The 26,635-nt window shown below is 43.2% G+C and overlaps 2 protein-coding genes and 1 long non-coding RNA gene across 10 annotated transcripts in view; 2 read left to right on the top strand and 1 right to left on the bottom strand.

The window, feature by feature from the left end:
* Positions 1-26,635, top strand: part of LOC310685701 — an 87,011-nt gene that overhangs the window by 10,146 nt on the left and 50,230 nt on the right. The window lies entirely within an intron of this gene.
* On the top strand, positions 207-18,262 carry ARG2 (arginase 2). Of its 6 annotated transcripts, none has more exons than XM_083457688.1 (9): positions 207-226; positions 4,906-5,008; positions 5,638-5,710; positions 12,772-12,949; positions 13,957-14,116; positions 14,902-14,996; positions 15,138-15,242; positions 15,421-15,557; positions 16,433-18,262. In XM_083457688.1, exons 1-9 carry the CDS (start codon positions 222-224, stop codon positions 16,636-16,638), a joined length of 1,062 nt encoding a protein of 353 aa, XP_083313814.1. In that variant the 5' UTR covers positions 207-221; the 3' UTR covers positions 16,639-18,262. The 6 variants fall into 6 exon arrangements, with proteins under 6 accessions (XP_083313814.1, XP_083313811.1, XP_083313810.1 ...); XM_083457685.1 differs by lacking the exon at positions 207-226 and adding an exon at positions 1,536-1,609; XM_083457684.1 differs by lacking the exon at positions 207-226 and adding an exon at positions 1,536-1,609 and having other exon boundaries at positions 4,903-5,008.
* Positions 15,563-26,635, bottom strand: VTI1B (vesicle transport through interaction with t-SNAREs 1B). Of its 3 annotated transcripts, none has more exons than XM_083457891.1 (6): positions 26,189-26,635; positions 24,713-24,771; positions 23,425-23,616; positions 20,557-20,730; positions 19,038-19,099; positions 15,563-17,188 (listed from the first exon to the last, which is right to left on the bottom strand). In XM_083457891.1, the coding sequence occupies exons 1-6, from the start codon at positions 26,574-26,576 to the stop codon at positions 17,098-17,100; spliced, it is 966 nt and encodes a 321-aa protein (XP_083314017.1). In that variant the 5' UTR covers positions 26,577-26,635; the 3' UTR covers positions 15,563-17,097. The 3 variants fall into 3 exon arrangements, with proteins under 3 accessions (XP_083314017.1, XP_083314018.1, XP_083314019.1); XM_083457892.1 differs by lacking the exon at positions 26,189-26,635 and adding an exon at positions 25,893-25,953; XM_083457893.1 differs by lacking the exon at positions 26,189-26,635 and adding an exon at positions 25,915-25,933.

Below are 26,635 nucleotides of genomic sequence, written 5' to 3'. Positions count from 1 at the left end.
GCTCCTCCTCCTTCTGGGCGAGGAGCTGTCTCTTGTGCTGGCCGCCCGGCGAGCGAGGAGGGGATGTTTCTCTGCGAGCCTCGCCTCTCAGCCCATGGTATCCGTCCGCGCTTTCCTTCTCATTCCCAGGCTACACCTAAGCTGGCCATTTGTCTGGTCACGCTTCGGCAGGGACCAGACAATGCCTGGGACTCAAAGAGACGCGCAAAATGTAAATTCTGATGACGTCAGCAACGAATGTTACGTAACGTTAAGCATCCCAACAAAATAAAATTTAATTATTATTTTTTAAATCCTTCCAGTAGCACCTTAGAGACCAACTAAGTTAGTTATTAGTATGAGCTTTAGTGTGCATGCACACTTCTTCAGAAAGCTCATACCAATAACTAACTTAGTTGGTCTCTAAGGTGCTACAGGGAGGATTTATTTTTTTTATTTATTTGTTTGTTTTGTTTTGTTTTGACTACAGCAGACCAACACGGCTATCTACCTGTTAAGAATTCCAGTTTAAAAAGGAAAAGAATGCCATTTTATAACTTCTCCCGTCCCTTTCTTATTCTTAAAGGTAAAGGGACCCCTGACCATTAGGTCCAGTTGTGACCGACTCTGGGGTTGCAGCGCTCATCTCGCTCTATAGGTCGAGGGAAACACCATTTACCTTCCCACTGGAGCGGTACCTATTTATCTACTTGCACTCTGACCTGCTTTCAAACTGCTAGTTTGGCAGGAGCAGGGACCGAGCAACAGGAGCTCACTGCCAACCTTCTGATCTGCAAGCCCTAGGCTCTGTGGTTTAACCCACAGCGCCACTATGTTCTTATTCTTATGCAAGTCCAATTCTTCTAGCGGATTCTTGGGTGAATACTGTGGCAAAGAATTTCAAGTAGACTCTCGGAAGAAAAAGAAAATTCCCCACATTTTTTTTTTCATATAAGCTAAATTTTCATATAGCTTAGGGCCCCACTCTCTTGTATTTCACTATTGTATTTCACTATTAATATACTTCTTAATTGTATTTCAGCTCAACAATTACTTTGATAAAATACATATTTTGTTATGTGCAAATGGCTTTAGATACCTATTAGGTCCATAAATTACCATATAGCATATATTCAGCACACAAAAAACAGCAACAATTTGTTGTTGACAAAGGACAGCTGGACATATAAAGGGCCCCATTACCTTCAGCAGCTTAGGGCCTCATTAAACCTAAATCCAGCCCTGAGCAGGGTAATAAAACACTGAAAGAGAGTAGGCTAGTTTCTCACAAAAAAAGTTAGAAGAATAATGCCTGGACACTTTTCCTCATGCCTCAGTTTCTGCAAAACTTGCTCTTTTTTTAAAAAAAGAAACAAACAAGCTGGGAATCTGGGGGTTATGGTTCCTTTGGGGCGGGGTGGGCTAACTACCCCCTTCCTGCTGCACCCTGTGTGTCATCCCCAGCTTAACTAAATCAGGAGCTCATTGGAGACAAAACTAAAGTATTTTCTTGTGGGACAACTAGCGTGCAGACGTTCCTGGAAAGATGGAGTTATGTGCAGTAATGCTATATGCACGGTTACCTGGGAGTAAGACCCACTGAATGCAGTTGGACTTACGGTACTTCCAGGTAAACATGGATTTCACTATTATTCATTGTAATATTCTCCTGTGGATGAAACAAATAGAAGGGCTACCTTCACTGTTTAGAGTAGAATCAAACTTGCTATTTACACCAAACAGGTTTACTACCATGGCAGTTGCATTAGTACATCTATCAGTTTCTATATTAAGTTGCATGTAGACTTACGAAATTCATTATATTGCTCTGTTGTTTCAGGTTTTCTATTAATTGTAACTTTTTAATGTGTGTTATGATGTGATAGACGTTTTGCACTTATTTTGCAATTTCTATCTTGTCTGTTTTATATACTTAACAAGTCTAGGATGTATCTTCACCATAAAAAGAACATGAAATACATTCATGTTCTTTAAAATTTACATGAACAAAAAACCCCGAAATATCCAGTGTACAATTTAAACAAAATTCCCAGCACCCTTAACTAACTACAGTGCTCAGGATTCTTTGGGGAAGATGTGCTCTAAATAAGCTTTAAATGTATGGTGTGTAAACAGCTGACATCTGGAGTGTGACAGATTCCCAGACCCTGAGCTGCAGCCTACAGGGTAGGTTTGTTTTAATTACTCTGAATTATCCACTAGCAAGTCGTGATAATTACAAGATTGATTGGTGTTTTTCCATGTCCTGAATGGTAGGTTTCCATGAAGTGAGGAATCTAGTGCTGATTTGGAGAGTGCATAGTTGTGTCTCAATATAAGGTAGTTTCATATCTTTTAATCTAACTCAGAGGAACCCATGAATTAGGAGTATGATAACATCTAGAGAAAACTAAGTTTATGGAACTATACTGAGGCTGCAATGCTACACCATTTTTCTGGGAGTAAACCTGGCTGAGTAAACCAGTAGGACTTACTTTTGAGTGACACATTTATATATAGAGAGAGAGAGCAGACTTTTTTCCAGGGGGGTACGCAGGGGTACGCATACCCCTAAACATTTTGTGAATCTAAGTTTGGCCTCATTGAGCAGCAGTATTTCAATATGAGTAGCAAAATGAGAATAAAGGTAAAGGGACCCCTGACCATTAGGTCCAGTTGTGGCCAGCTCTGGGGTTGCAGCACTCATCTCGCTTTATTAGTCGAGGGAGCCAGCGTACAGCTCCAGGTCATGTGGCCAGCATGACTAAGCCGCTCTGGCGAACCAGAGCAGTGCATGGAAATGCTGTTTACCTTCCCACCGGAGCGGTACCTATTTATCTACTTGCACTTTGACCTGCTTTTGAACTGCTAGGTTGGCAGGAAAATGAGAGTACAGTACCCCTAAACATTTTTTTTTAGGGGAAAAAAAGCACTGGATAGATAGATCAGTTGGCAGAGCATGAGATTCTTAATCTCAGGACCATGGGTTCTGGTCCAGGAGGTTGGACTAGATTACCCTCGTGATCCCTTCCAACTCCACAATTCTATAATTCTATGATATCCACTCCTTTAAGCCCAGGAGAGCTGGGAGGGTGCTTCGAGTGCGCAAGGCAGAGTTCCGAACGGGGGCAATGGCAGGGCCGGAATGCTGCGCGCTGCCGGTTCCAGGCCCTTTTGTGTGACTCAGGAGTTGCGCGCGTGTGTCAGAATGGGCGCGTGGCAGCCGGCAAGACCCAAGTTCCGGGGTGGGGGGAACCCTGCAGAATAGCGGCTTCTGCGCTTTTCACAGCAGCCTCTGTTTAAGATGATCCATGTCAGTCGCGCCCTTTCATCATTATTTTCCCTAGGAGAAAAATTGTGAGGCGGGTACTTTTCTCTCTCTCTCTCTCTCTCTCTCTCTCTCTCTCTCTGTGTGTGTGTGTGTGTGTGTGTGTGTGAACTAGGTAGTGTGCTTTGATTAGACCGCGAAACTTTGAAAAGTGCCGATATATAGAGAAGGAGCCGGGTGGGAACTGGCTCGAGGACGTTTCCAGAGATGGCAATCGAGAGATAGGAAGTGGTCCCGGGCTCTTTATTGGAAGGCGGCCAGCTTTGGTAATCGGAGAGCTGGCTGGAGTCCGGCTGCCCCGTCCCTATCTCGGGGACCTAGCGCTGGGGGCGGGGGCGGTAGAGGCGGGACTCCCAGGGCGGACCAGCGAGGGGCGACGCTTCGCACGTACGACGAGGTACTGGGTTCATGCCCCGCGCCTGCAGTCCAAGCAGCAGATTGTAGGGCGGGAAGACTTCGAGATCCTGCACGGCAATGGGTGCCACTCAAGAAGGCAAAGGAAATCTCTTTAGAAACAAGAATAGCCCCTGTTCCTCAAGCAAGGCGATAGATTTCTCTCCCACTGCAATCCTACGACTTCTAACTGGAATTAAAGTATCCCATTTCTTTAATTCTTACCTTTATTTTGATGATTGATTTCAAGCACTTGTGTAACATCCTTCAATAGATTTCAGGACTGGGAACAACGGAAACCCCTAAAACATCCAAGCCATAGCATTGGAAATAGTAATGGAGCAAAAATGGTTTAACAGTTGCAGTGTGGGAGTATGTAGTAGCGTTTCTTCCCTCTAGCTATGCTATCTTTTCCAATCCTCAGGCCGGCGTGGATTATGGTTTTGTGATGGTCAGTGATAAGAGGGGTTAGAGTGTTGGACTCGGGCCTGGTTAGAAACCACACTCAGCCATGAAGCTCGCTGGGTGATCTTCGGCCAGCCACAGTCTCTCAGCTTAGCCTACCTCACAGGGGTGTTGTGAGAATAAAACCGGGGTGGGGGTGGAGAACCGTGTACAATATCTTGATCTCCTGGAGGAAAAGATGGTATATAAAAGGGGTGTGGGTGGGTGTGTCCGAACGCACCTCTTTACTTGAAGATTGAGAGATGATGCAATTCAGTGTGAACCGTCCAGGCTTCACAAATGGTCTTTGAAATGTCTTGCTTGACCCTTTGGACGGGCGTGGGGGGGGGAGTACAAATATATTTTTAAAAGAAATGTAGATGAGCATGGCGTGCATGGAATAACTCTGAAAGGGCAAGCGACCCGCAGCAGGAGAAGAGAGGGGTGTGTGCGGCAGGGGTGTGTGGAGAGAGGGGGACGTGCGTCCCAAAGGCAGCCAAAGCAGGTTGGTCACGATTCTGCCCCGGGGTCTCGGCATCCCCGGGGGCACTCGGAGGCACACCTCCGCGGAGCTGCGCGGTGATTGGCCGGATGGCGAGAGCAGCCCGGGGAGGCGGCCAGGGGGCGGGGAAAGGGCCGGGCGTGTGCGCTGCCTCGCCTGCTCAGCTAGCGGAGCCGGCTGCTTATAAGGAGCGAGCGATCCGGTTCCTCTTCCTCGGTGCTTTGCACATCATCACCTCCGTCATGTCGCTTCGCAGCAGCTTCGCGCGGCTCCTCAAGCAGCAGGCGGGCTCCTCGATACAAGTCCAGAAGAGACCGGCGCACTCGGTGGCCCTCATCGGAGCCCCTTTCTCTAGGGGGCAGGTGAGTGAGCACTGCGGCGGCGGGGGGGGGGGGACGAGGCGGTGTTTGGGTGTTGGAGACAGAGGGATAGGTGGGCCTTCACTCAAGGTAAAAGGCTGTAACTCTATTGCAGCCGAGCGCAGGTAGGAGGAACAGAGCTGGGGGGGGCAAGGGGAGGGGAGACAGAAAAGGAAAGGCAGTCTGGTGTAGTGGTTAGAGTGCTGGACTAAGACCAGGGAGGCCGCGGTTTAACTAAACTACGTTCTAAAAGGACAGCATCCTCCCTCCCGCCTGGGGGTGATCCGTGAGGCCCAAGCCCTCCTTGGGGCGAGTGACGCTTCGCCATAATGCTGGAGGAGGACCGCACGTGGCCATTGGGGCAGGGATGGAATCCTTCAAATCCGCACAGTGATATTTTTTGGCTGGGGGGGGTGTTTTAAGATGCGTATATCTTTAAAGGGAAGGACGGTCGGAGCAATGTTAGCTGCGGGCGGGGGAGTGTTCCTGCGCGCACCGGGCAACCGGCTTCCCGAGCGTGGAAATTTCCACGCGCTTCTCTTTCGGCGCTGTGACTCAGCGGCGTCCGCTTCTCCGCTTTCCCGGAGGCACGCATAGCATCACCGCTCCTTTCCTGTTTTGTCTTCCTCCAGAAAAGGAGAGGAGTGGATCACGGTCCAGCAGCCATAAGAAATGCAGGGCTGGTGGGGAAGCTGACTGGCATGGGTAAGTAAGAGGTTTATTTTGAAAGAAACCGCCTCTCCCGTAGGAACATAGCAGGCTGCCTTAGACCCAGTCAGACCACTGATCGCTCCAGCTCAGTATTTGTCCACATAGCGACTCTCCAGGGTTTCAGGCAAGTCCCACTTGGAGATGGGGGGGGGGGACCTTCAGTGTGTACCACCAAGCTACATCCCCAACAATTGCTTTTCACAGAGAAGGTGAGTGAGTTCTCCCCCACCCCCATGACTGATTGAGTCTCTTTAATGCAAAAGTTAGCTGTTGGGAGAGATTTGGCACTCTCTGCAGAAATACAAACCTCCTTTCTTTGAGAGGAAAGCCCTCTCAATTTGAAGCCTGATGTACATATGAAAGTGGTGGCATGTGTCCTCTGACGGGCTTCTCAATAAGGAGGCAAAGGAACTCAAGAGGCTCCTAGAGTGACCTTCCCTTTCCTCCTCAGGAATTTTCTTCTTTGTCTGTATGCAGAGAATGAAATGCTTGTGTAGCCAGAGGCAATGTCCTTATTTCAGCTTAGATAAAAAAAAATTTCTTCTTAATTTTGCGTTCAAATAAAAGCAGAAGCTGCCCTAAGGCACAGTTGGCTTAAGACATTTTGATGGGAGGTGTTATGTATTGAATCCTAGAACAATAGGATCCAGAATGCAGCAGTCTGATTGGTCCGCAGGAGCCACCCAATCCAGGTGGAAGTGAATCAGCGACCTGATTGGCCTAAAGGAGCAGCCCGGAATTAGCCAATCACGCGGGGCCCATTGTGTAAATAATGTATATACAGCTAGACGTTTTGGGGAAAGTTTAATTCATTGCTATTATGAGCTGAATAAAGAGCATGAAATTCACACTCGACTCAGGAGGCAAACAACAAAAGTCCCCCCCCTTAATACCCTTATTACCCAATTTTGGCAATGGGGGGGGGGGAATCCTACAAGTGCCTCTTCCTGGGAGTAAAAATATAATAACATAATAAATTAAATGATTTAACAAATCAATGTATTGTCATGCCTCCCCCCAAAAAACCTGTCTGGCACAGCTACCTCATTCAACTCAATGGTATGACCAGCCAAGGAATCAAGATTTAATATTACTTTTATATTGCATTTGTGGTGTTGGAGAATCAACAATTTGCCCATGTCTATTCCAGCAGAAGTAATCTCACAGAGTGACTGAAGCTGTTTATTTACCAATACCAGGCCTAAAGCTCATAGTTTTCTGCATCCAATAACTTGAATTCACTGTGTTGAGTTGGACTTCTTTCGATGCTAAGTCTTAGCATATTCCTTTTGTGGTTTTGGTGAATGAATGGATGAATGAGAGAGGTATGTGCTAATGTCCCTTATGAGTCTCTTCTACTGGCAGTGCCTGATTTCCAGAAAGTTATGTAATTGGCAGCACAGCTGTCATTTTAGCCAAACCCTTTTAAATCAGTGTAGTTATTTTTCTGTGACTCAGCATTAGTCACCATCTTACAGGTACCCTACCTGCAATTCACACAAAAATTGGATTTGTGCTATTATATAAGGAATGAAAAAAGTTGATTAATCAGGCATCTCAGTTTCCTGAAACACTGAACATATTGAAACATTTGCCATCTGAACTGATCTTAATGTTAATTGTCTGATCTGGATATGTTTGTTATAGCCATTTGACTTATCCTCACAAACAGTGTACAGTTTTTTTTCATATTGTGAGTTTCAACAAACATACAGTGTGAATTGTGAAAATACTTCAAATGATTGTCAAAGCATATACAGTAGTACCTTGGTTCAAGAACAGCTTAGTTTATGAACAACTTGGATTAAGAACGCTGCAAACCCAGAAGTAGGTGTTTTGGTTTGTGAACTTTGCCTTGAAATATGAACATGTTCCACTTCCTGTTGAGTGTGTTCCATTTGTAAATTGAGTCCCCTGCTGCTATGGGAAAGCATGTCTTAGTTTAAGAATGCTTTGGTTTAAGAACGGACTTCCGGAACGGATTAAGTTCATAAACCAAGGTACCACCATATAGATTAGGCAACTAACTATGCAGATCCATCAGCTGTTCAAAATCTGCTGCAAAACTCCATGGGTGGTATTAAACTAAATAGTTATGCTGTGTAGCTAAAAGCTGTTGCACTAGAGTCACTTCCCTCTCCTCTCCCCCCACACACCCTAAATCTGCTGCAGAGGGTAGGAGAATTCCCCAGAGCAGATTTAGCAGGGGGGCGGGGAGCATGCAAGGCAAGGAGAGGGCACTGAAGTAACACTGCACAGCTAAAATCCATTGTGGTACAGTACCCTTTTAGTTGTGTTCCAAAAGTGCCCTGAAAGCAGGAGTGGAGTATCCTCAGTCTGGAGCCAAATTTAATCTGCCCTTGGAGTCCTCTCGAGCTGTAATATGGCGAGGGAAAAGGGTTTTGATGTTGTATGAAAGGTGCAACTACAGCTTCTTTCTGAGCAAGAAGATCAAAGCACAAGGGAAAATGTTTAGACCAACTTGTGTTCCTTGCAAATACAGTCATACCTTGGTTTTCGAACAGCTTAGTTCTCAAATGTTTTGGCTCTCAAACGCCACAAACCCAGAAGTCACTGTTCCAGTTTGAGAACTATTTTTGGAAGCCAAACATCCGACAGAGCTTCTGTGGCTTCTGATTGGCTGCAGGAGCTTCCTGCAGCCAATCAGAAGCCGCGCTTTGGTTTTCGAATGTTTTGGAAGTTGAACAGACTTCCGGAACAGATTCTGATTGACTTCCAAGGTACGACTGTATGCAAAAAGTAGTCTATGCATTAGGCAACTGCCTGCCACTGCTTTAGATAGCTATGAGTTAGGACTTGCAATTGAGCTATGCATTGGCCCTGTTTGCATTATACTGCTGGTATTTGGGGTATGGTTACCAGACGTACCCGTTTCCTGGAGACAGTCCCCGGATTTACAAATCTGTCCCCGGACAAAATCCGTCCCCCGGATGTCCCTAGATTTCATTTAATGTCCCCAGATTTATATTTCAAATGTGGTAGATTTATTAGTAGAGAATGAATGTTGTGTGATTCATTCAACGGCACAAGACACTTCATATGAGGACTTCCAGCAAGGCAAAATGGCGGGCACCATGGCAGCGAGCTGCTTCTGAAGCCAGCCAGAGCCAACTGTGCTACCAGGTTGGCTCCAGGCTGCTGAGACTGCTGCTGGCACTGCCACTGCCAAGGGGGAACCAGGGACACCCAGTGTGTCAACTGGGGGAACTGCTGACACCCCTCCATGCAACCCAAATCGAGCCAGGCGCAAGAGTGCCCAGCCACCTGGCCGACTGCCCACTGGCACTCTGGGGCCAGGAAAACCCTGGAGCTGACGTAGGGAGAAGGAGTAGAAGAGAAGGAGAAAGGAGGGAGAAAAAAGAGGGGAGCCCCAACCTTGCCGCACTGCTGCTGCCGCAGCTGCCACTGAGCAGGAGAGATAGGAGGGCACTGGGAGGGCATGGACATGTGGCCGAGCCCAGGCCCGACCTGAGCCTACTCCATGGCAGCTAGCACTTCAAGAGAGCAGGCCGGGGCCCAGAGGAAGGCCGCATGACAGGAGACCGCAGAAGAGAAGATATTACTTCTTAATATTTTTAAAAAACTTTTTAAAAATAACTTTTTTTCTCTTTTCAAAAATAAAAAAGTGTCCCTAGATTCTTTGAAAAAAATATGGTAACCTTAATCTGGGGTGGATTTGGAACATCCAAAAGTGCATTGGAAAACACATATAAGTGCTTCAAAATTTACCAAATTTTGCTCTTTGTCATGTGTATTCTTCCACTCCTTTCAGAAGAGATTGATTCTGTTTAACTGTTCTTTGGGGGGGGGAATGAACAAAAAGAAGCTTTGTTATAAAGCTGCTGAAAAATGAAAAGCAGTGGCTCCAAGTGTATTTGGTAACTAAAAAATAAAAATTCCTGTAGCACCTTTAGATACTTTGCCTTTGCTGTAGATTGGTACAGCTTTCCTCCTTCTGATACAGAAGTACAGACAAGACTTAACAGCAGTAGTTTCATAACTGAAAGCTCTTTCTCAGTAGTTTAGAGAAGTGGTTTGAAAAAGCTGCTGTGACTTGTGAAGTATGGTAAACGTGATGTCATCAACTGATGAAAGTATGCTTCTCTTGAGCAATCCTTGCAACCCAGACAAGTGCAGATTTAACCTCTGCTTCTTGTTAGGAAAGGAGGTTAATTCCTGTCACATGATTCACTAACTAATCTTTTCAGCTTGGTTATGTTAGAGCAAACCTTGCAGTTACAAATTCCAGAGCCACAAGGTATTGTTATGTACCTCACAAATGAAAATTAGATCCATTCAAAAGAATGGAAGAGCAGTTGTGACTCACTCCCAACTTATGATGAAGTGGCAAAGCAAGATGAATAGAGTACGTACACAAAAACATAGAAAAAGGGACAATTGCTTTCTATAGTGTCGTCTCAACTTCCTGTTCCTATTGAGCCTCTGTCACATTGTTGTCATGCTTGCCAATGAATCAACTTATCAGTGCCACATTGGAGTTTTCTTTTGTAACATTTCTGTTGACATACATAAACGTCAGAGTCTGTTACATAATGTGCAATACACCCATTGGTGTCTCTGCATAGCTAGGAATTTTTCCTTTGCTTACATTGGCTTGAAAACCTAATTGACATAGCTGTCAAGCACAGGCCATTTCAGTTTTGCTTTAACCAGACTTGATAATTTGGAAGCAAGTGAAGCTATAAGGTTCACATACAATTGAGATCACCTACACACCAGACGTGCAGAGCTGGTCCCAAAATTTGGAGGAAGGGGCATTGAGCATGCATGACGTCACATGTGCAGCACTCCCCACCCTGGCCAGGACACATTGGTGTCCCTTTGAGGTGTCCCATTTGTGATGGGGAGTGTGAAGATCGCCCTCTATTGCCCTCCACACCTCCTGCACTCGCTGGAGGTGCTGGGGGACGGCAGCACCCTAGAAATATTGAGGGGGCTGAAGCCTCTTCTGCCCCCTATAGCTGGAGCCCCTGCTATACACCCTGCAGTATTGATTAAATCAAATATTAAAGCAAGTGCCAATTCCCCCCCCTTTTTTGAGCAATCGGCATACAGTATTGACACATCAGTATAATTTCTGCTCAGGACAGAGCTCAGATGTCATTGGATAGATAAATGCTGATCATGGGAACATGGGCGTTTCCCTGGTTTTCCATTTATTTGGTCTTGTTCAGGGGAGAGCTCCAAACTAAAAGCAGGAGGGAGGGGAAAAAACCCTTAAAGAGATAAAGTCAGTGAAACTAGCTGAATATAAATGGCTTCATAATTACACTTTCTCTTTCTCCTGGCTCCTTGCCAGAAACTCCTTGTGCAGCCAACCTATAGAAGAGGCAGGCCTGGTGTCAGATGACTGTCTCAAGGCTTCAGCACAGTAACACTATCTGCACATGATGACCTAGTATACTGCCATTGCATCAGGTTGTGATGCAACTTTGTAGGTTTGAAGTTTGTAGACTGACTGATTTTGAATGCATTGTATTGCCAAATGATGTGGGTTTTATCTGGCTGATCATCCTTTTGAGATAAAGAGAGCACAGTGCCAAAAATATGACCAGTCTTCATTTTGTTAATCTTTAACTGTGTTTTGTGTATCTGTGCTGTTATTCCCTTTGCACTTATGTAATAATCACACTAAATGTACTACATGGATTACCCCATCATTTTGGGGAGGTGGGTCTTGTTAACTGAAAATACTTAATTTATGGCTAATCCAAGAACACCGGAAGCTATAGCTTTACTGAAGCTAAGGAAGTGCGGATCTGGTCAGCACTCTGGATGCAAGATCATGGAGAGCTCCGTGTAAAAGAATGATGTGTATATAAGGAATATTTTAAATATTGATCCAATTTTCCAATATAAAGTAACAAGCTAAAGCAAGAACTGTAAAGTTAGTTTAGGGGGATTCAGTTAACATTTAAATTTCACTTTAATACATCTTTAATCTGTTTTTCTGCTATAGTGAAGCTTTCATAGAGTTGTAGCGTTGGAAGGGACCATGCGGGTCATCTAGTCCAACCCCCTGCAATGCAATGATCTTTCATCCAATGTGGGGCTTGAAACCATGACCCTGAGATTAAGAGTCTCATGCTCTCCCGACTGAGCTATCCTAGGTTTCCTATAAATGACTATACTCCCATCTTAAGTTTGTAGGGGGCAGGAATCAAGATAGAAACAGTGGTGGTATTATGTCCTTGTTTTGGAAATATTTCCTTATTCAAACATGTAGGCAGCCATAGAATGGGAGCAGGGGCTTGCAAACACTTCACACCATATAGATATTAGGCCTATAAATAGCAAAGGCTTAGGGTTTCCCGAAGTCCGAGGGAAGATGACATTCATCAGGGAATGATGAAAGAGAGGAGTGGTATTGCAAGTCCTGGACTGCTGAGGTCCAATTACCTTAACCAAAGGAGAGGGTGTGTGTAGGAGCTGAAGCAGAGACTGGTTCAGGGGAATGCACAGACTGACTGTATTTCTAACGCAGCAGCCATGGGTGTGACCTATGGGATGGTGGCAAAGCCATTCAGTGGCAGGCCCTGTTGTTGAACACAGTGACACATCTGCCCACAAAGTCTGGGCACCAGCAGCAAATTACATTAGCACAAACTTGCTCTGCCCATGCTTCTGAATAAAGTGTTTGGGTGCAGTGAAAATCCAGACATCGGTCAACATGTCTACTCTTCTCTTACAAATATGAAGGTGGGGTTATTACCCAAGTCCTGTGGTAGGCTTCCTCAAACTCGGCCCTCCAGATGTTTTTGGCCTACAACTCCCATGATCCCTAGCTAGCAGGACCAGTGGTCAGGGATGATGGGAATTGTAGTCTCAAAACATCTGGAGGGTTGAGTTTGAGGAAGCCTGTCCTATGGGATCCTTGAATAACGAGCGACATGGTTGCAAAGCAGCTGTTTACCTACCTCCATTAACCAAGTTAATACTAACCACCAGTATTTCCTGTCACTGGACTGGGCAAGTGCAATTACGTGCTTTCTTCTTTTCTTCTCCCCCCCCAGGTTGCCAGGTGTATGATCTTGGAGATTTAAATTTCACCCAGGTGCCCAACGATGATCTCTACAACAACCTAATCCTAAACCCACGCTCCGTGGGATCAGCTAGCCAAGTTCTGGCAGACACGGTGAATGGAGCTGTTGCCGCTGGTCATAGCTGTGTAACCATTGGAGGAGATCACAGGTGAGTTGGGAGGGATCCGTGAGGAAGATGGTCTCTTGAATGAAATAAGCCTCAAAAAGCTTTGGGTAAAGTTCACTCCTCAACTGGATTCATTAGTTCAAATTCCTGTTCACTGATTGAAAGTGACAGGCCACAGTCAAGTGTTAAATTATTGTCCCCCGGTGGCAAATATGAATCCTCTTCGGTCCCCTGTGAGAGCATCTCTGGGGCCACAGGATATTGCACAGCTCTCTGAGGAAGCCCAACGCTGAAGGTCTCTTATTTGCAGCCTTGTGATCCTCTAGAGCAGGGTTTCCCAAAACTTGAGTTTTCAGCTATTTTTGGAGTAGTAACTCCCATTATCTCATCTAGCATGCCCAGTGGTCAGGGATGATGGGAATAGTAGTCAAAGAACAGCTGGAAACCCAAGTTTTGGAAACTCTGCTCTAGAGCTATCCCTCTACCATACCAGTTGCTGGAGAACAATAGTGGAAGGGGGGGCTATTGTCTTCATCTGCTGGTTGTGAGCTTTCCCAAAGGCATCTGGTCTGATCCAGCAAAGCTGTCCTTATATTCTTATGAAGTAATGGGTACTGTTTATAAAAGGATGTGACTGTATGTATACACACACACACACACACACACACACACACACACACACAGTAAGTTCATTTAGTAAATGAACTTGTTTTATTTATTGTTCTCAGAGGAGGCACAGCAAGATGCCTGTAAGAGCCAGATATGATGCACAGGTAAACTACTTTAACTTTGCCAGAAAGGCAACCTCCAACAGCTGCAAAAAGAACGCCAAAAACCCTTAGGTAGAATTTATTGTGGATTTCGCATTTTTTAGCATATCAGGAACCAGGTTATATAATTATCTCACATACTGTACAGCTGTCAAATTCCTTTGTAAAACTCACAATTTTCTCAGTGTATTAACCCAAACTTAAATTAATACAAGAAACTTTTGAAGTAAACTGGACTGCTAAAAATCTGAATCTGATTTTTTATTTTTATTTTTGCAGTTTAGCGCTTGGGTCAATCAGTGGTCACTCAAGGCAGTACCCACACCTATGTGTGATCTGGGTTGATGCACATGCTGACATTAACACTCCACTCACAACCCCATCAGGAAATCTCCATGGACAGCCAGTCTCATTCCTTTTAAGAGAACTTCAAGATAAAGTAAGTGGGGATTATGCTGGACAGCTATAAAATAGATTTTATGCAATCTGTTTTGTACCATGTTTGTAAGGCAGGCATTAAAGTCCAATTTTAACTTACCCTACAATCTTGAGCAATTTAATTTTAAATCCAGAACATTATAGAAATAACCCCCAGAAGGAGACAGGTAGTTCAATTATTATTGATGTCAGCATAGAACCTAGCTGGGAACACCAGATCCTGCCCTATGCTGGACATGATTGTAGCATGAAAGATGTGCTACTATTTCCTCACTTGCAGCCCCCATTTAGAAAACAGCATATTGCAGTCGCAATAACTCCCTTTCAACTGCTAGATACTTTTTGTTCTTCTGGACTAAGATACAGGCAGTCAGGGTTCAATGCTCAGCTCAGCCATGAAACTCACTGGGTGACCTTAGGTTAGAAGGAGAGAAGGTGACTTGCCCAACTCATGGAGTTGTGAGATCAGAATGAAGAGAGAACCATGTGGCTAAAGACAGGTGGTTAATGCCACCCACTTATCAAACACAAAGTGCCACAATCACAATCAGGTGACCCGTTTTTGCCTGTGCTGTTTGAAATTGAATTGTGCAAGCAAAGCACTGTGCCTTGAGGTCAGGTGTAGGACAGCTGGGCCCGTATTGGCCAAAACAGCTTCAAGGTCCAAATGTCTATGTATTGACACAGTTGAGTATGGTGTTCATTATACATCACCACTACACCATCATGTAAACAAGCGTGGTGTTAAATATCCAGGACTATGGTAATTCTTCTATTCCTCTATAGGTGCCACTGCTTCCTGGATTTTCCTGGCTAAAGCCCTGCCTTTCACGATCAGATATTGTATATATTGGCCTCAGAGATGTTGACCCTGCTGAACAGTAAGTACAGGATATCTGAACTGGGAGATATCTTTCTTGTTTTTTTAAAAAAAATACGTACTCGGCCTACTGCCATCAGCAAGAGGTATGTTGCATAACATTATAGCTTTAAACATTTATATATTTTTTCTTTTTAAACAGCTATATTTTGAAGAACTATGGCATCCAGTATTTTTCAACGAGAGATATTGATCGTTTGGGAATCCACAAAGTGATGGAAAGAACATTTGACCACCTTCTGGGCAGGTAAAACTTCTTTGAGGATGGACATTTTGGGAAGTGGTGTTAGGCAAAAAATACTTAACCTATTCACATGTCAGCGGACGATCAGCTTGTCATATCCTACTGATCAGTCCCCAGTTACCATGATGTGATTTATTTCCCATGGGTTATACCTGTATTATAAAGTGATTCTCCTTCACAGAGGACAAAGACCAATCCACCTGAGCTTTGACATTGATGCCTTTGACCCAACTCTGGCTCCAGCAACAGGGACTCCTGTCTTGGGTGGATTAACATATCGTGAAGGCATGTACATTTCAGAGGAAATACATAACACAGGTAAGAACCAGACAAGCACATTTTACTTTCAGCTTTGGATAACATGATACAAGTAAGCACTTGCATGGCAGCTGTGTTACAGAAGTATTCAGTGTTTATTTAAAATGCTGGAGTGTAAATGAGAAAGAAGCTCGGGTTCTCTTCCTTAATTCACCCCATGCTAAGGAAATTAACAAGGATAAATTGGAATGGACAGTAGTAAGGATAAAGAGAGTTCTCAGGCGCTTTCAGACATCAAAATTGCACTTCCTTGTTAGTACAAGACAAAAACCAACTTTACTCAAATGTTAAAATTATTACAGCTAAAAGCTACGCCTAACAAACTCCCCATATGAAACGAGGCTTGCTTACAGGAACAATAGTTTTAGCTGCTCTATCATCAAGTTGCCTTCATTGAGGCTTCCTTGCAGCCTTCCATTATCAGGACCTTGGCAGCTTCCATAGCAAGGGGAGGTGGGAACCTAATATCTCTCACTTGACTCATCCAGTTTAATTATAGCTGTTAGGCACTCTTAAAACACTAAGGATCCATGTAGCAGCATCATTTAAAACATTTAACTACTTATTTGCAGTATCTCTATAACAATGTTGCATGCTACTGGCAAGAACATAACCTAGAAACAGGGCCAAACTGGCTAGCAGTTATCATTGCTTTGGGGCTGCAGTTTGAAAAAGCAATTCAAGATTATGCTAAATACTGCAGTACTTTTAAAACGGCAATAATTTATTTCAGTCAATGCATGGCCGGAAACTTGGATTCATTCATACAAAACCCATAAGCCGTTGCATATAGCGCAGACCACACCTGCCTTTTGGCTGAAGTCATGCTTTAAGTTCTGTGTCTTCCATGTAACTCAGTGTCTTCAATTTCCCAGGCCTGCTTTCAGCCATGGACCTTGTAGAAGTAAATCCACTGCTTGGAGATTCACAGGAGGAAGTGAATGCAACAGTTAACCTTGCAGTAGATGTGATTGCTACATGCTTTGGGCAGACAAGAGAAGGAGCGCACATCATGTTTGATGATCTCCCAACACCCAGTTCACCAGATGAATCTGACAGTGAAGAGCAAGTACGGATGTAGGACCCTCAAGGATCAACAGATGCTTCAAATGGGCATTATGTACAGATCTGCTGATCTACTCAAATGGACTAGCTAAAACCCAACTATACCACACTCTGAAGTGTTCACCAGTTTTGGAGAGACTAGTTACTTTTCCCACTGCGTGACCAAACCGCTGTATTACAAGCTAGACAACACATCGGCTTAGGTGAATGTTTATTACTTTGCAATTATACAAAAACTTACCATCCCTTCACTGCCCTCTGTCTTTCTTTACAGATACATTTCCTCTCAGTAGCCCTGCAGCATTCTCAAACGAACATGCTGTTAAGACTTGACAACACACCAGTATTGTCTTTCAACTGTAGTAAATATAATCCACTCCTTTCATTGCTGAAGACTGTTTCTTGGCAATGATTGTAATACAGTCCTTAAGATAGATGGAAGGCCTGAAAACAGCTGTGTGTGTGTCAAGAAGATTCATCTGAAGAATTTGTAGTATACAACACCTCCCAGAATGACTAACTCCAAAATGATGATAACGGAGAGCAACAGTTTGTTTGTCATAACCCTAGAAGGAAAGATAAGACATGAGATTTATTTGGGTTTACAAAAAATCTTATTTGCATTTAATGTTGCCCATGGAAATCATTCTCACTTAGATGAGACAGAAGCATCGTTTCATATTTAGACAGTGAAAGCTATTGTGTATTTACGCATAAGAAAGTCTGGGACTTAGTCCCAGGTGAGTGCATATAGGATTGTATCCCATGTTGAGGAAATAATAAAAGGGAAGAGTAGCAAGAACTTATATTTGAGTTCACCAAAACCAGCATTGTTCCTGGGATTCCTTATAAAAAGCTAACTTAAAATCACATAAATGTATTAGTATCTGACTTAATATGTAAACATTCAGGAAAGCAGCAATTAAAATAAGTTAACACCTTGAAAAGCTGGTGACAAACCAGCTAGGTGACAATTTCAAGAAAATAGTGATTGTCACAAAAAAAGATACGGAAACAAATTTGTAGCACGATAAAAGCTCAATTCAGAGATCACAGCAAACCATGATTCACTGCAACTGTAGTTGAGTCTATACTGCATTTTTGCTTGCTTGCATCATCTGAAAGTTGTGAGATACTACCCCAAACAGCTCTTCCCTGCTGTACTGCTGGGAAAGTAGCACCACATGCTGCTTTGTTATCACCTGACGGCAACCCCAAGGCAGCAGTGTATCCAGTGCCCACTCAGAAACTTTCAGGTTGCTTCTGTGCAATTGTGCAATATGTTCTCTCCTCATTCAGCATTCTGCCAAAAAAGTTTGTCCTGAAATGAGCATAAAACATCCTTTGATTTTCAGGAACATTTTCCCATAACCCCTCTCCCTTTCCTATAAGCATGAAGTACTTATATGCAGTTATGTAGCTAGCCAAATAATGGGCCAGAAACTTCTGAAAATATCTGGAATATGCACCATAGAGAGGAATAGGCATGCTTCACACCTAATTGTGGCTGTAAACAGACGTATCTTGTAGTTCAGCAAGAGAACACAACTGAGAGTCACTATCTTCTGGAATACTGTCTTGGATATGTTTCCCTTTGTACAGTTAGCTCAATAATAATAATAAAATGTTTTCTGAGTGCATTCATTCCCTTGCTTTCTTTTGCATTCACACTGAGAATCAATTTAGCAACTGGGATATATAAGGGCTAGGATGTACTGGGTGGTTGGGGAGATTAAGGCTGTAAACTGAAGACGTCTAGAGAAAAGCACATTTAAAGGAACCACAGTAAGAGCTGCTTGAGTGCTTTCATTTTTAACTGCTCAGAAATCTCTCTCTAGCGCAGAGATGGAGGAATCTTTTTGGGTTCAGTGGACGAGATCTTTACTTTCCTCCACCCCCCAGAGACCACTTTTGATAGGTTGGTGCCCCTGTCCACCTGTCAATCATATGACATGATGACTTCAGGTGACTGATCCTGCCCACCTGTCAAAGTTGACCTGTCAAGAGTGGGCAAGGCAGCATTCAGAAGGACTAGAATCTACTCACCAGCTGATGAGTGGGTGTTTAGATCAGATGGCTGCAAGGGTCTGCTTTGCAAGCATGTTTCCCACAGGGAACACCCTGGCAAAGCAGGTAATTGCTTGTTTTCACTTCAAGGCAGCATTCTTTTTGGGGAAATGGTACCTGCTCCACACAGTTTTTAGAAAATGCTATTTCATCAACACTCAGGTTCCATGCAAGGATGAGAAGGCAGTGTTTGGGCACCAGGGAACATTTTGGGACTGGCCAAATCTGTATAAACGTGATGGGCTGCATTTGAACCACCCTGGAACTAGACTGCTGGCACTTAGTACATTAAAAAAAAAAATATCAATCCAAGTCTCAAAATAACTGATTATTTAAGTGGCATCTTACTTTCTTGACATGGCGCGCAATATCTTTCGACTTTTGCTTAAATTTTCACTCGTGTTCACCAGCTAAAAAGGAAAAAACAACAACATTTATTACTATTAAGTTGCAACTTGAGTTTGTGCTCACGGACACCTGCACCTGAAGGTCAGCATCACAAATTAAGTACACAGAATGAGGCTCAAGCACATGCAAATTGAAGCACACTTGCTCAAATGCTTATTCTTAAGGTGCAGTCAATAAGTGTGGCATCATAAGAATAGACTTACGATGCAAGGGCATGATTTAACTCTTGTTTTAAATATCTGTACTGCTACCATGTTCGCACAGGCTAGTATGTCTCAAGTAGTCATTTTTAACCATGGCTATGTGTACTCTCTACTAAGAATGGTGAGATTCTGTGCCCAGGCAATTCAAATGGAACATCCCCAATGGGGCTTAAGCACATCCAAATAGGTATAATGCAAGAGACATCTTACATACTGTGAGTTCTTCAACCCATAACAGTTATGTTAACTGGGCAAATTTGTGTAATTCTTATTTTGTATAATTTGCCATGGTTTTCCTCTCACGAGGAGGGCCAATGAGCTCTGAAGACACCAAAGCCCCACCAGCAACCACTTGAACTTATTCAGCAAATCTGCAGGCTTCTCAGATTTCAGCAGGCCTCAGCCACGCAATTTCAAGCATTTATTCACAACCATAAGGGCTAAAACCTGCTTTTAGAAAAATGTAAGCAGAGATTCAGTGCAACAAATATTTTGTGCATTTCTTGGGTTCCTGCAGAATCTCAGTATGTACATGCAGCCCTGTTATTCAGCCAGCACAGAAACAAAATTATGGAGTTTGTACTTGTTTTAGATATATTGGCCTACATCTGATACAACAGAAGGTTGTTTGCAGAACCAATCTCTCTCCCTCCCAGCCCACATCTCCTGCAAAGTCTCTCTGAAGGATCAGAGACTATCCTGAAACATGGGAGTTGTGCTGCTGAAAGTGAACTGCTAAGCTGGGAAATCACCCAAAATAGGGAAGAGAAACCTTGCATGAGGGGAGCAAGGAGGCTTGAGGAAAATCAGATGCATGGGCAGACTTGTAAAAGTGCAGATCTAAAAAGGAACCCTGAAGTTTATCTTATTTTGGGATGGATGTGAAATTATGTGCTCATTACAGAGTTTTTACCAATACGGCCATACCTTGGATCTCAAACACCTTGGCTCCCAAACAAATCGGTTCCTGAACGATTGAAACCCGGAAGTAAGTGTTCCGGTTTTCAAACGATTTTCGGAAGCTGAATGTCCTGCGCGGCTTCCGATTGGCTGCAGGACGCTCCTGCAGCCAATAAGAAGCCGTGCCTTGGTTTTTGAACAGTTTTGGGAGTCGAATGGACTCCTGGAACGCATTCTGTTCGAGAACCAAGGTATGACTGTATGTGTTTTAAAAAATAATTCCCTAGCTTCTTGCTTTTGAATTGGCATGTGTTTATTCTGAACATGTGAAACAACAAAAAAAGCTTTCCACTCACTCTGCCTTTGGTGCGGTCCAACTGCTCCCGCTGCTCCCCAAGTACTTCAATGATCTCTGTACCAACTTGATCGGTCTCTGCAGCAATCTGGTGTGAACGCTCTATGCTCTGAGTGGCTCGGTTCAAGCTTTCTGTTCCTTGAAGCAGCAGCACCCTCTGAGACTGGAGCTGGGTCTTAAAAGAGACAATTCGGACACATTTTTAAAAGGCAGAGGAGATATTTTACCTTCTGATAAGGTCTGTGTGAGACGACACAGCCTAAATGGGTGACTGGAAATCTCTGCTTTATAAGAACATTTGACCATTTCCATGCTTGTGTAAGCTTTTACCATTGTCAAAGACTTGTGTATTATGCCTGAGGGGGAAATACAGTAAATAAATGGACAGAGACATATTTCCCAGATAAAAAAACAGTGGCTCATGCAGAGAAAAGTATTTCCTGTCTTGATCATTTTTCTTTGATGAAAATGCAGGCAACTTATGAACAAATAATTAATATATATTGTTACTTTTATCACAATTATACCAAACCAAGCCCTACTATTGTGGCAGTTTCATCACCTAATGTAGAAGTAAGGAGAACCTATTCCTTCCATACCTGAGCATCTCTCCCTGTCCCTTCACCTAAACAACTCAGGCCCTGGTTAGAGAGCTGGAAGACCAGGGTTTAAATACTCACTTGGCCATGAAACACACTGGACAATCTTGGGCCAATCACTGTCTCTCAGCCTAAACTACCTCACAGGATTGTTGTGAGGATAAAATACAGGGGCAAAGAGCCATGTGTGCTACTTTGAACTTCTTGGGGTGGGGGAAATGGGATATAATATAGTAAATAAATACAATAATCTACCCTTCATGCTTTATAATCGTGCATTTAACAACCAAGAGTGACTGTGGAAATCTATATACATAACAGTAAAAGCAGCCCCTCCCCCTTCCCCAAGTTGGCAGGAGGCATGGATTGGAACATGTAAGAGGAGACCTCTACCATGGAGAAACTCCCTACTCCTGCAGGAAAATATGGGGAGCAGAGGAGATAACCCTATGATCTCTTGGCAAACCACCTCTCGTTTGCAGTGGTGTATTCACACTGCTATCTGCTATCAAAAAATGAATTAACTGATTTTAATAGTGCATTTTATATAGCTGTAATCTGCCCTGAGCAGGCAATTGCTGAGAGACAGGATTCAACCAGGAGCTGTGGGAGTGAAGGGAGAGCTGTTAGTGGAAGGGGTGTGGGCACTGTGGGGGGCTCTTTAAGAAAGAGAAATGAGAGCAAAGGAATTCCTGTCTCTGTTCCTTCCTTCCAGCTCTCTCAATGGTCAACATGTAATATTATTCAAGAATACCATTAAATAAGCAGCAGATGGGATGAACCATACACACACAAACAAGTCCTAACCAATAAAAGATATACCATAACAATATGGAGAACAGAGATCTTTGAGAACTTTCCCCCAGGTAAGCTTTAAGAACCCCAGATCTTCAGTGTTGCCTCTGGCATTGCAAAAGAGGTTGTCAAATGAAGTTTGCTCCTTTCCTGACAGGCATTAAAGAAAGAGAATCAATCCTCTTTCAGCTTTAACTGCTAAATCTGACCTGGGCAACACGGAAGTCTAAAATAACATATGGCATAACTCCAATCAGGACACAATCGCAAGCCTCCTACATAAGCAAGGGATATTTATGGCCAAGTTGATATGTGATATCTTAAATATATTTAATCCGCATACCCCTTTTTTATTTAATCTGTGAATGTTTTATTGCAGATACCAAAGATGGATGTGCTCCACTAGAATTGAACAATGAAGCATAACACAAATTGCATTCTTTGCTATACCAGAGGCGCATGCAATATGGCAAATCTTATCTTTTTTTTAAACTGAAATTAAATCCAGGAGCCATATGTATAAGTATAAACCACACATGCACCATTTTAAGTATCCCCTTCCTTACAAATATGGTAAGTGCTGAATTTATTTGTTTGCTTATGCATTTTTAAAGTGTCTTTAAGTGGGTGCTTGTGGAAACCTGCCTTGCTCTTTTTAGCTGCCTCCTTCTGTGATTAATTGTACTTACTTTACTGAATTTAATTTAGTATTTAATTGTTGTTTATGCATTAACTGAATATTCTTTCATGTTGCATTCAGTTGCGGTAACAATATTGATGAGTAAGCTGCAAATGTTTTCAATAGTATTTGTGGTCTGTCCCATATTTATGTGCAAAAAAAAACACACCTAAGAGGTCAAAACTGCAGCTCTATCAAATCAGTGCAGCTGAAAACAACCAGACTGTTCGGTCTTAACAGCTTAATGCTTTTTCTTTACAATAATAACCACAGAAAACTTATTGACAGTACTTGAGTGAAATCAATATGTCTCAAATATGTGCCTTCCACAATACTGATATGCATACAGAGATTTTGGAAGCCATAGTTCAGAGATGCTTTTGGAATATAGAATATTCTATATTCTCTCTAATCCAGAATTTGTTGAGAAAGAAAAAGAACATTTTAAATATACAATTTCCTTCTAACAAGAAGCGGTGGTTTATTTTCTTCCACTTAAGAAAAACTGTGCCTTCCTATCAGAGCTCTTAAAAAACTTATTGATGTTCGTCAATATAAAAAATGCATTTAAATCAAAAGAAGAAAATAAATTGTCAGCCCTACTAATTTTGCACTACTGAAATTAGGCTTTCTGAAGAACTTATGTATTTTTCCATATACTTGCATTGTTGCAATAAATACAATCACAACTCCTCTGTACATATTGGAAAGAATTAAACTTAGCAAGAACCATAAGAGCTTTGTCACCAATACAAATAAACAAAATCAATATAGTTAATTTATACCTAGTACTCACACTCTGCTCATTTTCTGTGGCGTAGATCCCAAATTTTGGGTCTCCATGTCCTCCTGGAACCGCTCCCAAATCTGTACTTTTCATCTTCCTCTGAAACATGGCAAGTTCTCTTCTGTAAGTCCGAATTTTGGCCATCATTTGATTGTGGAAGGACATTGGAGCATATTTCAGTTCTTCTTCCATTTCCCGTAGCTTTAGCAAGTTTTAAAAAGCAGATACCAAAATCTTTGTTAAAAATGTCCTTGAAGTAAGTCAGCAAAGTCTGAGGATAGCTAATAAGCCAGGACTCTGTGTTATATTTTGTAAAAACATTACCCCCACCCAAATTTCTTAATAGGATATATAATTCCCTGTGTTTAAATCATGGTGTACTGAATATTCAGCAAGCTTCTTTATTTTTGCCCTCCTAATAATATGAAAACTCCAAAGACAAAAACGGAACTAAAAGTAAATAAAAGAAAAGTTTCTCTTATCAACTGAAAAATATTATTGAAAAAACATAAAAGCAATAATCAGAAAATGGACAGCACACAGAAAGTTCTAAAAATATAGCAGAATCTGAAAAGATACTGAATTTTTTTGTTTGGTACAATTTTAAAAGTATTATCAAATAGTTCTTTGTTACGCTTAGATGAGTCAGTCAATGATTTTTAAGCATGCAACCATACCTCTATATTTTTTATTAATTTCATAACATTTATATAGCACTTGATTGTAAAAAATCTCAAAGCTGATTACAAAAGATAAAACAGTAAAATAGGGTTGTAACCCTATATTAAAACATACAAAAGTTAAAATACTAAAACATTAAAATTACCTCAACTTTTTAAGCATCTGGGTAGGCTTGTCTAAACAAGAATATTTTCAGCAGTGAATGCACCTGCTTCATCTCAACAGGCAGGGTGTTCCAATTGTAGGCGCTGCCACACTAAACAAGAGGGTTCTTACAAATGCAGAATAAGTATTATGTGGCACCTGTAGTAGTGCCAGTTCTACCGATTGAAGAGGTGATTGAGTGGGCATAGGTGGGGTAAGGAGATCTTGTAGGTAAATTGGTCCCAAGTTGTTAAGGTATACCAATAGTAACACCTTGAACTTGGCCCAGTAGCAAATTGGGAACCAGTGTAGATCTCTGAGCACAGGTGTCATATGCTGGCAAGGCCTCACTCCTGTCAGCAATCACGCTGCATCATTCTGCTCTAACTACTGTGACAAGGCCTTCCCAGTCCAGGAATGGCCATAGCTGTTCTAAAAGCCCTCTCCCTCCAATTACAATTCATATCCTTACCGTTTCATTTGCTTCTTTTTGTTTTTCATCAAATTCTCGAATCAACTTCTTCTTCTCTTCTAGAAGACATAACAGAAAAGATGGGGGGGGGGGGATTAGCACAACAATCAGCAATGCCAAAAGCAATTCTCAGTGCAAATCCACATAAGAGTGTATACATTTTTTTGTGACAGCCTTTGACTATCTTATTGTTTCAGTGAAAATTATTTTCATGGTCAAACTGTATTAACTGATCATGTAAAATCACTTTAGAAATAACTACCAAAAGATATGTTATCCTCCTAGTCCTCAACCAAGCCAGGGAGCCTATTAGTTTGGTTAGTGACTAGATCTCACTCTTTCAAACAAGGTAACATGGGAGATTCAGGGGCAGCCAACAAGGTGTCCGCCCGATGATGGATTACAACCACCAACATCCCCAAGAGCTGGCAATGCTGGCTGAAGCTGGTGAGAGCTGTAATACAACAGGATATAGAGGGCACATTTGTAATGCGTAGGCCTCGTCCACACAATATTTCTGTCTCCTTTTAAAAAAGGGATGGATTACACATCCAGATCTGCAAACAACAAGAGAGACATGTCTGCTGTTACTCATGAACGTTTCCAGAATATTTTATATTAACTATTTTGGATTTCATTACAGGAATAAAATGCATATAGTTAGACACTCCAAAACCCTGTATAAAACTACTGTCAAAGATCAGATCACTGGAAATAAACAGCTACCTGACTTTTAGAAGAGATCTGAAGGCAGCCTTGTTTAGGGAAATTTTTAATGTTCAAAGTTTTATTCCGTTTTTAGTGTTCTGTTGGGAGCCGCCCAACAGAAGTGTTCTGTTTTAGTGTTCTGTTGGGAGCCGGCTGGGGAAACCCAGCCAGATGGGCGGAGTATAAATAATTTTAAAATTATTATTATTATTATTATTATTATTATTATTATTATTATTATTATTATGCTAGAGCAAAATGTGACGTTTATAAGAATCCTGTTTAAAATAGCCATTTGAACTCCACTGTGAAATATCTAGGATCGGGCCGGTAGGAGGCAACCTTCTGGGGTTGTGATCTCTCTGGTTCTTTTCCGAGCACCAGGTTTCTTGTTTTAACTGCATTAAATTCCACGCTGAACTTCGCCTTCCTTCCGCATTCCAACCACGCTTAGAAGCGAGGGCGGGGTCACCTATTATGATTATGATTATTACGCGTCCTCCTCCTTTGACAGCCGCCTGACACGCAGAAATCAGTTTCTCCCGGGTCACTTCGGGCTCCTTGCGTTTCTGCGTCTCGGTCAGGATGCTGCTCAGAGGCGGGTTCAGCAAAAGTAAACTCAGTGGCAACCCCTCTTGCAGCAACTGACGCCTAGCCGGACCCGGGCTTGTCGGGAGCGGGACGGGGTGGCGGCGGCGGCGGAAGGGTCCGCGCACGGCTTGTCCCGTCCCCCCCCCCCCGGCTTGCTCGGGCCCCGCTGCTACGTACCAACGGCCGAGCTCCCGCGCAGCCTCTCGGGGGCTCCTCGCAGCTCCCCGTGCAAGCCGCGGAAGATCTCGTGCAGCCGCTCCAAGTGCTCCGAAGAGCCGGCGCCGCGCTCCGCCATGACGCGAAGAGGGAGCGGGAGCAAAGCGGCGCCTGCCCGAATCTGAGGCCTGGTCACCGCGGCCTGGGAATCACCGGCACCTTCTCGCAGGCGCTTCCGGGAGGAGGGAAAGCGGACGGGTGCCTTCCCTCTCGCGGAAAGGAGCCCTGCTCCGCCATCCGGGGGCCTGAAGCCGCGTCGCCGCCAGGAAGTGTCGTTTGCACAGTGCCGCCCAGCCTCTGGAGGGGAAATCATTTCCATGGAGATAGAAAGAGACCTTTCAATAATCATATATGTTTTTAAATAATCTATGGCAACTTTTTATAATGCAAGCCTTTTTTTTGTGTCCT

Source organism: Podarcis tiliguerta (genome assembly GCF_965153285.1).
Source record: "Podarcis tiliguerta genome assembly, chromosome: 1".
In the NCBI taxonomy this organism is placed as follows: Eukaryota; Metazoa; Chordata; class Lepidosauria; order Squamata; family Lacertidae; genus Podarcis; species Podarcis tiliguerta.
Note: the sequence above shows the minus strand (reverse complement) of the source record. Positions and strands in the feature narration are given on the sequence as shown.

Bases quoted from the DNA above. Each gene is read 5' to 3' on its own strand.
- ARG2 (XM_083457683.1), top strand. From the start codon at position 4,736: ATGGCGAGAGCAGCCCGGGGAGGCGGCCAGGGGGCGGGGAAAGGGCCG. The intron at 14,117-14,901 runs GTAAGTGGGGAT...ATTCCTCTATAG, and splicing joins TAAGAGAACTTCAAGATAAA to GTGCCACTGCTTCCTGGATT. The intron at 15,558-16,432 runs GTAAGAACCAGA...TCAATTTCCCAG, and splicing joins AGAGGAAATACATAACACAG to GCCTGCTTTCAGCCATGGAC.
- VTI1B (XM_083457891.1), bottom strand. From the start codon at position 26,576: ATGATTATTGAAAGGTCTCTTTCTATCTCCATGGAAATGATTTCCCCT. The intron at 20,731-23,424 runs GTGAGTACTAGG...GTCTCTTTTAAG, and splicing joins CCACAGAAAATGAGCAGAGT to ACCCAGCTCCAGTCTCAGAG. The intron at 17,189-19,037 runs GTAAGATGCCAC...CTTTCCTTCTAG, and splicing joins TTGCGCGCCATGTCAAGAAA to GGTTATGACAAACAAACTGT.